Raw genomic sequence first — 17,067 nt, 5'->3', positions numbered from 1 at the left:
TAAGTAGAACATTTTATCTTTATCTTTTTCTATTTTTTTAAGAGATCAAAATTATTTGATGTTTTTAGCTCTTGATTTTTTCCTTTTTTATCTATATAGTTTTTTTATGTAGATCCGATATGATTTACCTACATTTTTTTTCATTGATTTTATTTTGATAAATAAGTTCTACTAGTACCCCAACTCAAACTTAAAATGTTGATAATTTCAAAGAGCAACCTTAAATTTAGTTTCAAATCATACTAAGTTATTAAAATTATTCTATCTAACTCGAAGAGAAATCAAATACTCCATCCGTCTCTAAATAATAGTCGTTTAAGGTCTGTGCACGATTATTAAGGAAATGATTAATTGTGTTGATTTTGATGGTAAAATTAATTTCATTTACTAAAACACGCTTATTAATTGTAGTTAGTGAAGTAGTTAAGTTGGATAAAATTCAATAAATAAGGGTATAATAAAGAAAAATAATAATAAATGCTGCATTAATATTTTAAAGTGACAATTATTTTGAGAAAAAGAAAAAATGATAAAGAGGCAATTATGTAAGTCGGAGGGAGTAGATGACATTTTAGACATTAAATCATTAAAATTATTCTATATATCTAACTTCATTAAAAATGCTTATGGACCATTTAACATTGATGTTTTTTTTTGACAAAAATAAACGATATTCATTCATTCAAATTGATAGGGTACATCGATACAATACAAATCCAAATTTGCTAAAAACTAAATGAATGAATTTGTGAACAAACTCACATCATCCATGTTAATAGCATAAAACGGCAAAGTATCTATGCCTACAAATATGACTAATATGACTATATTCATGTCTCTAGAATACTCATGTTTCCGGATCTGCAACGTTGACGACTCCAAAGTCATTGTCATTGATCGGATCTGCACTTGCTCAAAGCTAATCTTTCAACCTGAATCAAATAAACACCGCACTAAGATGAGAAATCAAAAACACACCGCACAAAGACGGGAAATCAAAACAAATAGAGTCGTTCAGAGACGACGAAATCACAAAAATAAACAAAAGAAAACAAAAAATATGTGAAATCACTTATTCAATTAAGATAGAAGGAAAAACAATTCGAAGGGGTGATTTTTGGGTCAAAATTGACCCTAAATCACCCCTTGAAAAGAAGAAACAGAAGAAAGAGGTGACGGCTAGGGTTTGAGAAGGAGAGAAGGAGAGAAGAGAGAGGAAGATAGAGGTTTTCTATTTAACATTGATGTTATAGGTTCAAAAGTATTTATGACATTATACATGATTATTAACACACATTTTTTTTTTCTTATTGTGTTTGAATTCAATTCTAATTTTACGATTTTTTTTTCTTCATAAATAGTATTATAAATCCACCAAACAATCAAATTTTTTTTTTCTTGAAAAAAAATCAATTTTGTTTCAAATCAAGATTGAATAATAAAAATATGAACTTGAGTGTGTTTGGATGGAGGAATGTTTTGAGGGAATGTATTGTTTTGAGGGAATTCAAATACTTTGGGGTGAAATCCATTGTTTGGATAATAATTTGAAGCATTTTCAAAATGATGGAAATTTATGAAGTATTTTGTTCAAGTTAAATTTAGAGAATTTCAAATGACACCTTCAAATTTCTTCATTGTTGTTATTTTTTATATTTTGCATTTTGGTCCTCAAATTTTCCAAAAATTTCAAATTGACCCCAATAAATTTCCAAAAAATTGCAAATTGGTCCCTCAAATTTTTCAAAAATTATAATTTGACCCCTCAATTTTTTAAAATTTACATTTTGACCCCTAATTTCAATTTTTAAATTTGGCCCAAAAAAATTAAAATTTATAAAAGTTGCCCAAAAATTATGACAATGAATTTTTTTATTACTTCATCCAAACAAAAGAATTGAGAAATAAAAGTAATTTAATTGAATCATCTAAATTGCCTAAAATTTTAAATTCTTTTAAAATTTCTCAATTACTTCGTCCAAACACACTTTAATTTTAAAAACAATGGAAAACATGAAACTTTTGTATAAACACTTTTTGATCAAATTTGATGATTTTTATAATAAAGATGCAAATATTTTCAAACCAACTGTCAAATTTCTAAACTCTCCGCAACAATTGGCTCCTCCCTCTCTCCCAACCGAACCACCACCGTCTATCTATGCCTATGCCGATGGCAATGGCTACCTCAATTAATTCACCAATCACCTTTCACTTCCTCAAACCACCACTTTCTTCTTTTCCCTCACTTTCTCGCTCTCCTCAATCGCATTGTAGCTTCTTCAATTCCTCAACCACTCGCTGCAGTTACTCTTCTCTCGAAGTATGTTTTCTCTTCTCCAATAACCGTTTCAAGTTTTCGTTGATTTTGATATCTGAAATGCAATTTTTACTCATTTTTTATGCCTTTAATAGTGATTTTGAGTTTCTTAGTCGAGTAACCGTTTCAAGTATTTGTTGAATTTCTGAAATGCAATTTTTACTCATATTTTTATGGATTTAGTAGCGATTTTGAGTTTCTTTGTCGGTTTCAAGAATTCGTGGAAGTTGAATTTGATTTTGATTCTACGGAATGCAATTTTTGAAGAAATTGGCGGAATGAATGTATGTAGTAGTGAAATTGTGGTTATAGTTATAGAGTAGAAATTTGAGTTGAATGTATGAATTTGATTTATATTTGAATAATTAGGGATTATAGAGTTGAAATTTGATTTGAATGTATGAATTTGATTTAGTATATTTGCATAATTAGGGATTATTGAGTTGAAATTTAAGGAATGTGTATGTAGTAATGAAATTGTGATGTTTTTTTATTTAGGTTAGAGATGTTAGCTATCAACCACCAGGGACTGAGTTTAAGCTTCTCAATTCAGTTAATTTTTCACTTCCAGAGAAAAGGTATTATTTATTCGTGTTTTGATTTAATCAAATTCAATTATGTATCAGTTTGAGGGTTTTTTTGGTATTTATTACTTATAACTTCTGTCTGACACCGACACCATCACATGTGTTTCCATTGAACTATGTCATTTTTTCAAATTATTATCGGCGTTAACGTGTCCGGTGTCTGTACTTCAGAGCTTGTAACTAATAACTATTGTTTGAAAAACTGAACTGAACGGTTAAACAATGAAGTTTATTCATTTGAGCGGATAAATCGCAGTTGTGTGTTTGGACATAATTCAATTAGATACTTGAAATGATTTAAGAAAATGGAATGATTGAAATCACAAGTGTAGGAGTCGGGTAACAGCACGATACGAGACATGATGCCTGACACACTGAGATGCCTTCACTCTTAAGTGCCAGTTCTATTAGCTTGTTTTTGTCCAAATTTCATCAAATTGAACTATGAATCAATTTGGGATGTTTTGGTTTTGTTGTTTTAGATGTGTTTTATAAACTTACAATTTGATTATTTGACCGGTTTGATCACAGTTTTGTCCTGGTTTAAAATAGCTGAATCATGACTCTGAGGTCTCAACTCTTGCCGAATTGGTTTTTAAAATATTTCTTAGAACTGATCCTCAGTATGAATTTTCCTACCAGTTTTTGTATGCCAATTTATCCTCATTTCTTTAAATATTTCCAGAGTAGTCGAAGTTACTGTTAAGGGGGTTGGGAGAATCTTAATGTATGTTACTTCCAGTTGTATCTCCTTTTTGTTTCTCCTAAAATAACTTTAACTACTATCCTTTTGAAACTGGTTAACACATATACATACTCGATGTTTTACATTTTCGGTAAAAGACAAAAGGATTTTTGTATATGTGTAGTAGCTCATATCTGGTTAACACATTCACAGTTTGGGTCTAATTTTCGGACAGAGTGGAAGCGGGAAAACAACTCTCTTGCAGGTCATCCATCTTTTTGACTTTTTAGTGATTCTTCTTTAATTAACATTCCTGTGTTTACATGTTTGGTTAATTATTGTCACTCCTACCCATGGTTTCTTTTCGTTTTAAATAGCTTCTTGCAGGAATAAACAAACCAACATCTGGATCTATTCACATCCAAAAATATGGGGATGATGGGAGTCCAAGTCAATCTCCTGAACCGTTGGTGCCGGAAAGGGTCGGTATTGTCTTCCAGTTTCCAGAGAGGTATGAATATAAAACTAATCATATATCGTAAGAGATTTTTTTACAATGTAACTTGCATTTTGTTTTAGTCTTATGTTGCAAATATTGAGCTATAATGCTATGTGCATCACTACGTTGTTTCAATTTTGCTGTTGGAACCCCTACAAATTTAACGTTACTCAACGAAGAATAGACATAGAAAAGGTCACAAGGGACCAACATTTCAGGCTTACAACTTTCTATAATCAATAGTTCTTTTAATGCTGAGAATGTATTGCATCATTATCTGACATGAAATTTTAGTAAGAGCGTTATACAGATTATTTGTTTCTGACACTTGCAACAGAATACCTTTGTAGGATTAGAGATAAGTTTTTCATCGGTCATTCATTAGTTTCAGTGTTTTACTTGAATCTGAAGGATAATTCTGTTGATCTTAGCATTCAAATATTCTTGGAAATTTACCCTAAACACTTTTTACAGGTTTCGCAATACTAAATTGAATCTTTTTTGATCCATTTGTCAGAGTGGTGTATTGTTTAATTTCCTAACTGTTTTCATTAGCCTTTTATAATTATTTTCTGAATTGCTTCATTTTTATTGGATTTTTATCTCTAAACTTCTAATCATTGGTGTTGCAACCTAGGTATTTTGTTGCTGATACTGTACTTGATGAAGTCACTTTTGGGTGGCCAAGACAAAAGGGTAATGATCAATTAAGGGAGAATCTTGCTCTAGGGCTTCAGAGGGCTATTAACTGGGTAGTTATACCTTTTGATATTACAGAGTCTATTCTTTTATATATATATATATATATATATATATATGTTCTTATGTTTCATATGCAATACCATTTCTTTTTCATAACTATAGGTTGGATTAAGTGGGATATCATTGGATAAGAATCCTCACTCTCTCAGTGGCGGTTACAAACGTCGCCTTGCCTTGGCAATACAATTAGTAAGTTAATTTTTAACCACTTGGTTTTGCTTTTGTTAGATGTTTTAGTTGTCAGTCAAACAAGCGACAATTGGATTAATTTTTTTATTTTTTTTTCAAAATTTTCAGGTGCAAATCCCCGATTTATTAATATTGGATGAGCCTCTTGCCGGACTTGGTATAAAACTGCAACCTGTGCTTTTTATTTAATTCTGCATTACTACGAGTCATTGAACTAAATTAACCTCTGGATTTCTTCCCTTTAAAATGTATTCAACTTGTTCCAACTAAAATCAAGGTTTTATTAATTATCTCTGCTTTTTATATAAAACCCATAACATCAACTGTATGTCATTAGAAAATTTCCAAGCATTTGAAAGACCCTGATTCTCTTTCATTTTGTATTCTAACTATTATGTTCAATTGCGTTTACATATTCCTTCCCCACATTTGGATTGTTATATAATTACTGTTTCTGCTCAGGTTATCAATATCATTTTTATCTTGGTACCATGATTCAAAGCATATTTGCCTCACTTATTGTGCCCTCAGTTGTGCTAATTTTCGCTGAAATTTCCTGATGTTTTAGGCCTCACTTGTGAACAAGTTTAAATATGCTTTGCAATCAGTGATTACTCTGCTGTTCACTCCTATCTGTGTATATTTCTTTTATTTATTTATTTATTTTTTTCTGTGAGTTTGTGGTTTGTATTGAGTCTTTAGATTTCTCAATGTTCACCTTTCGTATCCTATGAAATCATGGCATCTTCCACATAAACATGATGTACAACTCCAGAAAGCACCTCGGTATAATCTGCAATACGATGGTCATTCAGCTGTGTAATAGTTTAGGCATCAATCACTCTACCTTTTGGGATTGATGACTACTATTCTTCTACAAATTTCCTTGAGGACTCTGCCTTGTTTATCCCTTTGCTTTGGCTTTATTATTTTACAAAAGAGGTCTAAGAGACATAATGTGAGGGAAGGCTACAATAGAGTAGAGTCAAAGTGGAAACAGTGGAATTTATGATAACATCAAGTATTTATAAGAAGGACTTGGTGCCACTTGATCTAAGGCTAATGACAATGTTAATAGTTATTTTAATTTGAAGAATGTGAATATAATATCATTTAGGAAATACCTTTTTTTTTTTTTTTAAATAAAGTACAGTGTATTCTTTTTTAAAGCTGTATCTAATACCACTTTCCTCTGGCCAGATTGGAAAGCACGTGCGGATGTTGTGAAGCTTTTAAAGCATCTAAAAAAAGAATTAACTGTGCTTGTTGTCAGCCATGACTTGAGGTTGTTTCAATTTTCTCTAGTAATTTTAGATCATATACTTTTTAATCATATTATTGTTCAATTTTTATTATATACTTCCTTTAGTCCCATATATAGGAAGAAAAAAATCAAGACTAAATAAAATTCTGGCATAGTGGCATTAAATGTTTTTACGCCCATTTATATAGGCAACATATGAATTTCTAGTAAATATAGGAACGATATTAAAGTAATTTTTGCAATTTATAACCCTTAAAATTTGTGATTTTTTCTTATCATTAGGACAAAAACAACATCAAACCTTTTCTTATAGATGGCGTCGAAGGGAGTATTATATTTGTTTGAGTGTTTCTTTTGCTTTAATTTTTTTATCCATTCACTTCAATTAGAAATTCTTCTAACTTCAATTATTATAAAGAAATTGAAGTAATTTCGTTTAAATAATTATGTTACAAAGAAATTGAATTAATTTTATTTAAATAATTATTTTGATATATTAACGGATAACTGTTACTATAGAATTTATATGGTGTTTGATAGTAACCCTTTGTTAGTGGTTTACTTAGGCTAATCAGGCAGAAAGTTGAGTCGGTTATAAAAAATGAATCAGACATTTTGCCTATAAATAGGAAAAGGAGTTGTGATGTAGAGGGAAGTAATTGGTGGGATAGAGTTGTCTTCAATATCTTGGGGTTTGTTCATTCACACGATAGAAGCATTATGGCGTCATATAATCCATGCAGCTGACTCCACCAAGTGGAAAGTGGCATGGCTGTTGTTGTGATGTAATGATTAGTTCTACATCAAATATGCTTTCCAATCAGCAATTCATTTAACAATTTGGCATTGAATGTAAGAAAACTATAACTATTAAATTGATATGAACTCAAAACAGCTAAGGGTTTTTGGTGGCAGTATAGATGCTTTTACATGTGTTGTAGCTAGGAGATCGTAAGATTAATCCTTATATATTGATTCTAACTTTGAACTAGAACATGTTCTCCCATTACTCAATTCCTCTTCTAATTGTAAAAGAAATTTTGGTTTCTCTTTTTATATATTGTAGTACTTTGTGAATCGCTAATTTTCCTTATGGAGCTTCGTATGTGCATTTCAGAGAGTTTGCAAGTCTAGTTGATCAATCATGGAGGATGGAAATGGGTGGCAATCTTAGACAGGAGTTTCTACCATTATAATTTATATTTATTGCCTTGATAATCAAGATAGAATGCTTCAAGGTTTGAACCTTAATCTTCAATTGCATGATGTATTTTCAACAGTATCTTAAATAATTTATACAATAATCTTTTAAAAATAAAAAGGAATGTAACTCTGCATTAGCAAATGTTAACAGATGCGATGCACTCTTTAGCCTAGGCTTTTGGGACATTTGGTCCTTGGACTGGACTAGAGGCTTCTATGACCAAGTGGTTATGAGTTCAATCCTTCCCACTCTTGTATGACCAAGTCGTTAGGAGTGTTCAATCCTTGCCACTCCCATTCACTCATAACCTATGAAGCACGGACACTCCTTGGATTAGGCGTGTCCCGGTGTCGGACACGTGTTGTGTCCGACACGACACCGACACTTGTAATTATACTGAATTATGTGATTTTTTCAAATTATCAGCTGTGTCAGTGTCCGTGTCGTGTCCGGTGTCCGTGTCCGTATCCGTGCTTCATAGCTCATAACTAAATTACAATTTCAGAATACACTGGTGGGCTTGGGCCTATGCTTTACCCACACTTCAGGCCGAAGTGAAGCGGGTAATTTTAGAGAGATAGTTAAATATATTTTGTGATAGGCAGTAAGCTCCAAGTAGGAGAGTCTGTGTAGAAGGGATAGTAAAGTAGCAAAAGATTATGGCCTATATTAGTTGGAAGTTGGAACTGGGTAACTAAGTGGATTGACTATTACTAACTAAGAGACATAATAGATGACGAGGCATGCTTACCGCGAAGGAATTCCTGTAGGAAAGGGAAGAACAAAGCTTGCTCGAAGAAGAGGAGAATGTGGTGGTGGTTCGGAGAGAGTGGCGTCGACAAATGGCAGGATGCTTGTACTGCATACAATTAAATATAAGCAAAATTTTAAAAAATTTTATTTTAAAAAATTAATTCATCTTATCCAAACTTAAATATAAGCAAAATTAATTGAATGCATATTAATTAATCTAATTTACTTTTTTAATATTACCAAAAAATAATTGGATGCAAATTAGCATATCCTTATCTTATTTTATTTTTCGGTTTTAGATTCAAACAACAAAACTCACACACACTAAGTACATAGAATTGGGAAACAGGAGAAAAGGAAGTTAGGGAGGGTATTGGATTGAATTATGAGTGTGTGGAAAAGGCTAGTAGGATCTCTCAAATCACCAGGAATTTACTCTGTTCAATGTACTCTTTCCCCTGAACTAGTTCACACTACACTGGTACTGGATTTGGGAGATAGGGTTCCTCAATTGAAGTTCAGTTGTCAGTTCTTATCCCTGTAAGTTCTATCTATAAAATATTTAATATCTGAATACCTTTTCTATTTTAACTTTCATTACTAATTAATTATCTATACCGCCCTCTTATAAAAGGGTAATTTATATGCCCTCTTAAACCCTAGTTAGGAGAGATTTTTACTGATGACCTGATAATGAATCCTGGGATTTCCTTTGGATGGTCACTAATGCATGTATTTTGTTGTGAGGTATCTGTCACATTCATCTTAAAATTCACAGTACTGATACATTAAGCTCTCAAGTTTGACTTGAGTGCCTGCATTTACCTCACACGTGATGAAAGAATGACTCTTAAGAATTCACATGAAACTAGTAAAATAACCAAAAGTACATATATAACGGGTTTATTTGGAACTAGATTTAGAGTTCACATGAAAGTAGCTTCCAAATAAATTTTACTGCCGAGTTTTTACATATTTGGAAGCTTTCATGAAACTCAGCAGGTTTACTGAATGCATTATCCGTTTACACTCAAAAGTACATGCATATCACAATCACACTATGAAATACTGTTATTGAGAAGTCTTTTATAGAGTCTCAATTTATTAACACTTTCATACAGCATAAGTTGCTACAGCTCCAGCACCAAATCTGCAATACCAACAATTGTAAATTAGTCAAAATACATAAATATATTTCAATTATAATGCAATGCAAATAATATGATGCTCCATAGTATATTAGTTTGCATTGTAATCGAAAAACCTGCTGGGGATTTAGTTTGAAATTTGTCGTATCCTACATATTAATAATCAATGTTAGTAAAGAAAGTATATTTTGCACATTTGTAGGGTTTGAGTATTTACAGTATATGATAGAGAGTATTCTCCATTTCTTTTTTGTAAATAAACTATTGGCCGATATGTCTAGGATAGGCTTCAATGAATATGTGATAGACCTTAGATAACTTGCCTTCAATATTCTATGAGTGGAATTGAAGTATATCTGTATTCATTGATTGAGGAGAATCCAAATGGACCCAAAAGGGGAAGATAATTTGGTTTATGTGCATTCCAGCATGGCAGCATGAGTCATATCTAGAAAACATAGGATACTAAAGGAGAGTCAACGTTGTGAGGCATTGGAGATTCACATGATCCTCTGATGATGGAGGACTTTTGAATTGGTAGAGTAGAGTTGTCTCGTGAAGAACTAAACTTAGAAACCATGTTTGTTTTGATCAGAATGAAGAAGAGATGAAAATGATATAGTTAGGACATGTTTGATTGTGCTCTGGTTCTTCAATTTTTAAAAACTGTTTCGTAAAATCGTTTCAAAAGGAGTTTCTAAAATAAGTATTATCTGTTTTGGTCTTTTAGAATATCCTGTCACAGTGGAGTTCCTGCTAGTGCTGTTGTTTGATGCACCAGTAAGGGCATGCTTCCATGCATTTAGGTGCTCAATGAGGAAGGAAAAAGTTAAAAAGAAACCCTTGATTAGAGAACCTAGAGCTGCTGATACCATGAAGGTAGCTGGTGGGAAAATGTTGTGATTTATTCAGCTGTCAATGACTATTTAAATAGAGATATTAAAAAAAAGTCTCTTGAATGATGAAATAATTGGAAGAAATTAAGCAAATAAGAAATACATATTGTTGAAAATAGAAACCCGGTATTGGGTAAAATAGTGAAGAGTAAAGGGTTTATAAACAAGGTTGTGAAATCCAATTGGTTAGACCTTTTTGATCATGAACCCCCAAGCTTAGACCACTGCAGCCCAATATATAATACAATCACTTATCATGACTACCTATATTCCATTAATAACATCGGTCCAACACTCACCATATCATGAAAATTTCAAAATGGCATTCCATTATACTGTCAATCACTCCTTTTATACTGCATATTATGTTGTTTAAAGAAGACTATACGAAAACTTAAAATGATGCTGATGGAATATATTTATCAAATTTTTGTGCTTGAATAATTAGATTCTAGAGATATATAGTACTTACACTCGGCATCTGTTTTGATCCAGTGCTCATTGTTCCCAGTCGAACCACTGCAACATAAGTCATCTTGCGGTGGATTCCAGTTGATCTCACAGTGTTCATCAAAGCATTCACGAGGAAGATTTTTAATCTTATCTTTGTGGGATTTAGTAACACTTTTTGCATTTAAGGTGTCTTCAGGATGGACTTTTCTGTGAAACTTGCGTAGAACCTGCATACCCAGATGAATAACAGAATAACTTATTATGATTGTTTCGTGTGTGTTCAAGATGAAATATTGAAACTGTGGTTTGATTTTGAGAGCTAAACTTATTCAAGAAAATGAGAGTCTTTGCATACCTAATGATATTTGGCACATTAACTTTTTAACATAGTTACATTTTGTGGAAAGCCCTTCTAGAATCCCTTCGTTTAATGGTCTGTAAGGATGCTTTACAATTTTTAAATGTTAATATGGTTATATTCTTTTTATTCTCCTCTATCTGAAGTGTTTTACTTTATTCTTGATGATAACAATTGATAATTCTTATATTTCCGTATTACTTTTTTTCCGTTATATTTGATAGGGAAATGTCAGTGGTTAATATGTCAGCATATGTCAGCAGTATGGATCAAATGCTGGACCTCCTTTAGCATTCTAACTCATACCACTGGGGGGTTGACATATGTATACTCCCTCTAAATTGTCAATTGCATTAACATGGTGAAAAGAGGGAGAGAATGAGTCCTATTTTTTATGATAATTTTAAAAAATAATACAAATTGAATGTTACTGACTAAATTAACCAACCTTTCTTGTGAATTATTTAACAGTGTCTTACATGAAGGAACGGACAGAGTATTGTTAAATAAGTAATAGAAAATCTAGTAATAGTGACCAACCTTACTGAGTTTTTTATTGGTTGTAGTAGAATCAGCGATATTCTCGGAGGTGTTGCAGCTTTTTGAGGAAATGTGGACCATTTTCAACATCTTTTTCATAATATGCATCGGTGACTTGTGTGCTTGCTTGACTTGTGTGTCTTTTACTCCTGTCTCTATACAGTCTTCATTTGCTGTCTTTGTCCTTTGAAATAGCTCAGCAAGCGATGCCCTCTCTTTCCTCACTTGTACTTTTTCTGGTATTTCGAACGACGAGCCCAATAAATATCCTTGCAGTGGACAGACATCCTTGTTTCCACAATCTTCATCTTCGGATCCATCTGTTTGCTTTCCGCTAATTTTGATGTTGCTCAGACTAAGACGGCTGTTTCTTCCTGATGATTCATTGAAACTTTCTTCTTCAGTCTCAAGAAATTTCTCAAGCTCGTAACTTATGAGCTTCAGTTCATTCTCTGTCACGTCTGCATCTTTCATAGGTATGTTTTCTGAAGGCGTGGCAAATGTTGGCGTTGCTGGCTCATTGATAACTGCCTCTGCACCAAGTGTTCCAATTGTCAGAAAGCCTTCAAAGAGCTCCGAGACGACTGCAGATGTTTCTTCTTCCCTGCGCCAAGATGTTTGACTTTCCTGATGGTGTGACTTTACGAAACAGAGTTGGTTAATGGAACTGAAGCTTTGCTTTGTCTGAGAGTATTGGCTGTCAAGTGTAAGACAAGCGCAAGGATTTCCTGAAATTGGAGTTCCAAAAGAAATTACTAAGTTGTGGAAATTATATAAAGATAGTTATACACATGACCGGGTAAAACATATTTATTTCTTGCTTCTGCTATCCTTGAATCTTGGAAATAGTAATACAGAATGTGGAAGAGAACAAAAAGGACTATTATCTGATAGTGAAATGTGAATTAGGGGTCTTGAGAATGATATAAGTTCAATGTTTCATCTGTATTAATGTCAAAGATTTTAATCAACCTGAAGTGGGATGCAGATGGTTCAAGAACAATAGTTGTCCTAAATCCTTATCTATTTGGAAAGTATGATATGCAAAACACCTTAATTTTACTCTAGCTAAAGATGTGTAACATCGAGGGTTTTTAGTTAAATTATTGGTCATAGATAACGGTGCATTCGTGCAACTCAGAAAAACCATTGTAATACATATTTTGGTATGTTGATGGACAGTGACCAGTCATCACTATGACAATTTAATTGTGTCAAGGTGTATTTAATGATACACCCTCCATAATTAGAAATAAATCATTTTAGTTATATCTCAAGTGTATGAAAATATCGATTAATATCTTGAGTTTCTAAAACACCTATTGTTTTGAAACTGAAATAAAATGGTAAAACCACCAAAGATTTTGAATGGAGGGATAGCTTTTAGCTTTAACCAAATGTGTTAGAGAACATTTGCATTGCAAACCTCCCTTTACACTTTTACTTTCATCTATGAAGAATAAACAATAGAAAAATTTAAGCAAATGAGACTTGAGAACAGTAAAAACAGCTGAATACCAAGCTTGACATCCTTGAAGGTATCATTATCATTCTGCCGCAGTTTTCGATGAACCCATTGAAACAACTGCAACAAGTATAGACATGGGTTAAGATTAAAGTCTGGAAGAATTTTTTCATTCTAAATTGGTTGAGATTAGACATACCTTCATTTTGACTCTTTTCTTAATTTGTTAACCTAGGTTTCTCACACTTATAAATAAGAATGGAAAAAGGTCTTCAGGATTTGGTGGTTATGATTGATAAAGTGAAAAGGCACAATGAGTTGGAAGTTGGTATATGCAAGGGTCTAAGATAGATGTCTGTATGGAGAAAAACAATTAGATAGATACAACAATGTGGTTGGCCATTCTATTCAAAATCTAATCATAGGGGTAAATTGAGTTTGTTATGTGTGCCAACTAGTTTCTATTTGTCTATATTTTTGTCTCTATGAACTTTAATGGAGTTAGATAACACACGTATGTAAATCCATAACCTTTGATCCAAGGCAGGTCAAAGTGCATTCAGATGCTAAAGCACTGCCAATTTTATAAGATAAAGATGTTATAAATTTCAATTTCTAAAACATTTTCACTGCTGAGCAGAGAAATATACATCTATTGGATGTTTTTTGACCAGCCATCAATTGAATGTTAACTTTTACAAATTTACCCGATAACATAATATATTATTACTCATTAAAAGCAACTATGAAATCCATTAACTTGACATAAGGCATGATTTTGGTGACATTGTATTTTTGAAACACTGTTTATTAATTCAGAACCCCCAATTCATCTTTGTGCCTGTTGTATACTAATGTACTTTGTGCCTGTTGTATACCATATTTCTATTTGTATTTTCTGTAAATGATAACTTTTTCCATGTGTGGCTCATAAAATTAGAAGTGCCAGGGTTTCCACTTTCGAATTGTCCAGACAGCATTGTGTAAACCATGAAAATTAAGAGACATTGAATGTTAAGCTCAAACTACAATGGTAAATTTATACTTTGTAGGGCTGGGTTGAATACATTCTTTATATATTGAAATTATTAAGAGAATTAAGAAAATATTGTCACGATGGATGTGCCTAAAAGTTTTCTGCAAACATATTAATGTAATACTAGCAACTTAGTCTCTTCTGAGGACACTCTTTAATTGATTGAAAATCATAGGTGTCACATAAAATTTACATTATTTAGTAGGACTCACTTGAATTTCAACCGGTTAAAAAGTGTGTTGAAAAGAAAAAAAAAGTTGAAAAAAGTGTTATAACACTCCTTTTAATCTAATTTTATATATGTTTGTATATTTTCACTTTATACATGTGTCAGTGCAGGCGTCCACGAATGTCCATACACCTTTTAGTTTTTGGGTAAAAAGTTTTAGGAAAATGATAACATGTGCCCTAAGTGCACATGTTAAGAAATTTAAAATAGAAACATATGTCTCAAAAGTTGTGCATTTAACTTTATTCAACTTTTAAAAGTCAAAATTTTGTTTTTTTTTACGAAAAGTTTCTAATTTTAAATTGCTTAACTCGTGTCATAAAGGAACGAGATAACAAGACTCAAAGTTTTAATATCGGAGGTGTGGTGATAAGGTAGCCAAATGAAGGACCAAACCTTCAACATCAAGATACTAAAATCAAACCTTAATTTTGTATTGTTATAAACTCTGTTTGTAATTCGTGTGGTAATAATTAGCCAAAACTCTTCCTACCTCGGAAGTACTTTGCCATGTGCTAGTTGGGACTGAGATTTTAGAAGGGATGTTAAGCTTTCACCCGACACTTATGAGTGGTCCTCTTGCACCTTTCGAAATCATGGAGAAGTTCTCTTATTGATTGTACTATTATTCAAGTTGAGGATATTTTTCAATCATTTTATTTTTGTAATTATGCCCTCTGGACAACCTTAATTGCTGTAGTTCAATTTGCAGAGATAATATCTGTTGCTGTTCCTGAAAGATCCACAGTACCAAGAAAACGACGAGTTGTTTGATTGGAGCAGAAGAAAAACAGTCGTAAATCTCAGTTGTGAACATTACTGAGCATGTCGACATCCCATTTGTAAAACATACATCATTATATATGTATTATGTTCATAATTATATTAGCACTGCACTTTAACACACTCTTCTCATTACATGCTTTTTAATTGGTTGAAATTCAAATGGTTCGTACTAAATTCATGTGGGTCTTACATAATTTAGTGGTGGGATTGATTTGAATTTCAACCGATTAAAAAACATGTGTTGAGAGCACTCTCCATTATGTTTAAGTGCTGCAGTGAGTGTTGAAGCATCTCTTATAGTGAACATAGATGCACTGACGGATCTTGAGTTTTTTTCATGGGGTGCCAAACATTTTTGAAATATATATTAAAATGTGTCAAGAAAGAGCTGAAGTTATTCACTGAAATAGTGGTAAACCTTGCTTAGAACAGTGTCGATTCTAAGGCCCGGCGAGCCTGGGCACTTGCCCGGACTTCGGCCCAATTTTTTTTGCAATTTCTTATGTAAATCATCCTGAATTTCTTATATAAACCACTATGAATTGGACAATTTCTTTAGACTTTTGATTATTTGCTTGCAATTTCTTTAGACTTTATGATAATCCTAGCTCTGCCACTACTTAGAATCAATGTAGGGGTGCAGGTTAGAGTCCCAGCAAGAACTTTTTTTTTTATATTTTTTTTTATATATAATTTATAAAAAAATACAAAAGAAATATAAAAAATAAGACACTTGAAGCATTGAACCCGCGACCCTTGATATATTTGCCAAGCGCTTTTGCACTTGGACAAACAAAACTTAATAAAGTAGTATGCCTAATATCATATCATATATATAGAAACCTTGGGGGTACCATAGCTCCCAAGAAGATCCGCCACTGCATAGTTGGATGTTTTTAACTCTGGATTTACTATGTCACATTAATTTTAGGAACTTTAACAACTTTTCACTCCATCAGTGTTTCTCTTTTAGAACTTAAAATAGTTTACCACAAGTTAAGAATAGGTTGTTACATTGAAGATGTTCTTTTTACTATTTTCTTTCTTTGAATACTTAATTTGTTGGAACAGAAATAATAATTGTTGCTGCCTTTTACTTTGTGCATAACACTGAGCAAACTTATTGAACTAAGAATCAGAACACACTGTTGATTCTAGCCGGGCCATTTCTTGTAGTAAATGAATGGTTGGTCCAAGGGTAAGACCACTAAAGTCCTTGCTTCAGACTTACAAACAAATTTTTTTTATTATTTTTATAAGCAAAAAGGTCTCATATGCATACTAAACATCTCTCATGTTAAAATATGCTTTACGCCTCACTTAATTGACAATTTCTCTTTATGCACCCAATAAAGCCGAACTGTCGTTAACTACACGTCAATACTTCAATAAAGTATCACACGATAGTTAACTGCCGTTCGATAGGTGTTTGAGAGCAATCGTTGGGCGCCTAAAGAGCAATCATCCACTTTTTCTTTTGTTGAAAACTCGGTATTCGGTTCAAGGACCGACTAATTCAAGGGGACCAATCCCACCGTCATTTGCGGGGGCCCCGTTCTAAGACAGAACAAGCTCTGAATGAACTTGCCCACTGAAATTGACATCAGAGAGAATCAAACCCGAAACATTGAGAGGAGCACACTCCAAGATTCCAAATCAACCATTAGCCCAACCCCAAATGGGTAACAATCATCCACTTACTTTTAAAGATTACTGGAATGGCCCATAGTCAATCTTGTAGTCAAACCAATAATTTTGAGGAAAACAGTGCTGAAGACTATTCCCGGTTACAATCAACCATGAACCGAATTATTATGAGTCGATTTCGATTACAACTAAATTCGGATTGGTTAATGAAAAGGTGCAGTGCCTATCGTACTCATGCAAATGAAC

The 17,067-nt window shown here is 32.7% G+C and overlaps 2 protein-coding genes across 7 annotated transcripts; one reads left to right on the top strand and one right to left on the bottom strand.

Moving 5' to 3' along the window:
- Window positions 1-2,069: 2,069 nt before the first annotated feature.
- Window positions 2,070-15,510, top strand: LOC11445016 (ABC transporter I family member 11, chloroplastic). Of its 5 annotated transcripts, XR_003007197.2 has the most exons (12): window positions 2,070-2,323; window positions 2,819-2,898; window positions 3,806-3,857; window positions 3,970-4,103; window positions 4,729-4,843; window positions 4,956-5,042; window positions 5,151-5,199; window positions 6,243-6,327; window positions 7,424-7,544; window positions 8,563-8,803; window positions 10,142-10,290; window positions 10,803-11,257. XR_003007197.2 is itself a non-coding variant. In XM_024771291.2 (10 exons), the coding sequence occupies exons 1-9, from the start codon at window positions 2,162-2,164 to the stop codon at window positions 7,500-7,502; spliced, it is 843 nt and encodes a 280-aa protein (XP_024627059.1). In that variant the 5' UTR covers window positions 2,070-2,161; the 3' UTR covers window positions 7,503-7,544; window positions 15,101-15,510. The 5 variants fall into 5 exon arrangements, 2 of the variants coding, with proteins under 2 accessions (XP_024627059.1, XP_003622165.1); XR_003007198.2 differs by lacking the exons at window positions 10,142-10,290; window positions 10,803-11,257 and adding an exon at window positions 11,685-11,823; XR_003007196.2 differs by lacking the exon at window positions 10,142-10,290.
- On the bottom strand, window positions 9,121-13,492 carry LOC11439815 (protein LAZY 1). 2 transcript variants are annotated; one of them, XM_003622116.4, is made up of 5 exons: window positions 13,323-13,490; window positions 13,177-13,243; window positions 11,659-12,386; window positions 10,780-10,987; window positions 9,121-9,413 (listed from the first exon to the last, which is right to left on the bottom strand). In XM_003622116.4, the coding sequence occupies exons 1-5, from the start codon at window positions 13,326-13,328 to the stop codon at window positions 9,394-9,396; spliced, it is 1,029 nt and encodes a 342-aa protein (XP_003622164.2). In that variant the 5' UTR covers window positions 13,329-13,490; the 3' UTR covers window positions 9,121-9,393. The 2 variants fall into 2 exon arrangements, with proteins under 2 accessions (XP_003622164.2, XP_039683524.1); XM_039827590.1 differs by lacking the exon at window positions 9,121-9,413 and having other exon boundaries at window positions 10,485-10,987; window positions 13,323-13,492.
- Window positions 15,511-17,067: the final 1,557 nt, after the last annotated feature.

Source organism: Medicago truncatula, chromosome 7 (genome assembly GCF_003473485.1).
Source record: "Medicago truncatula cultivar Jemalong A17 chromosome 7, MtrunA17r5.0-ANR, whole genome shotgun sequence".
In the NCBI taxonomy this organism is placed as follows: domain Eukaryota; kingdom Viridiplantae; phylum Streptophyta; class Magnoliopsida; order Fabales; family Fabaceae; genus Medicago; species Medicago truncatula.
The sequence above is the reverse complement of the archived record's forward strand: the minus strand, read 5'-3'. Positions and strand labels throughout refer to the sequence as shown.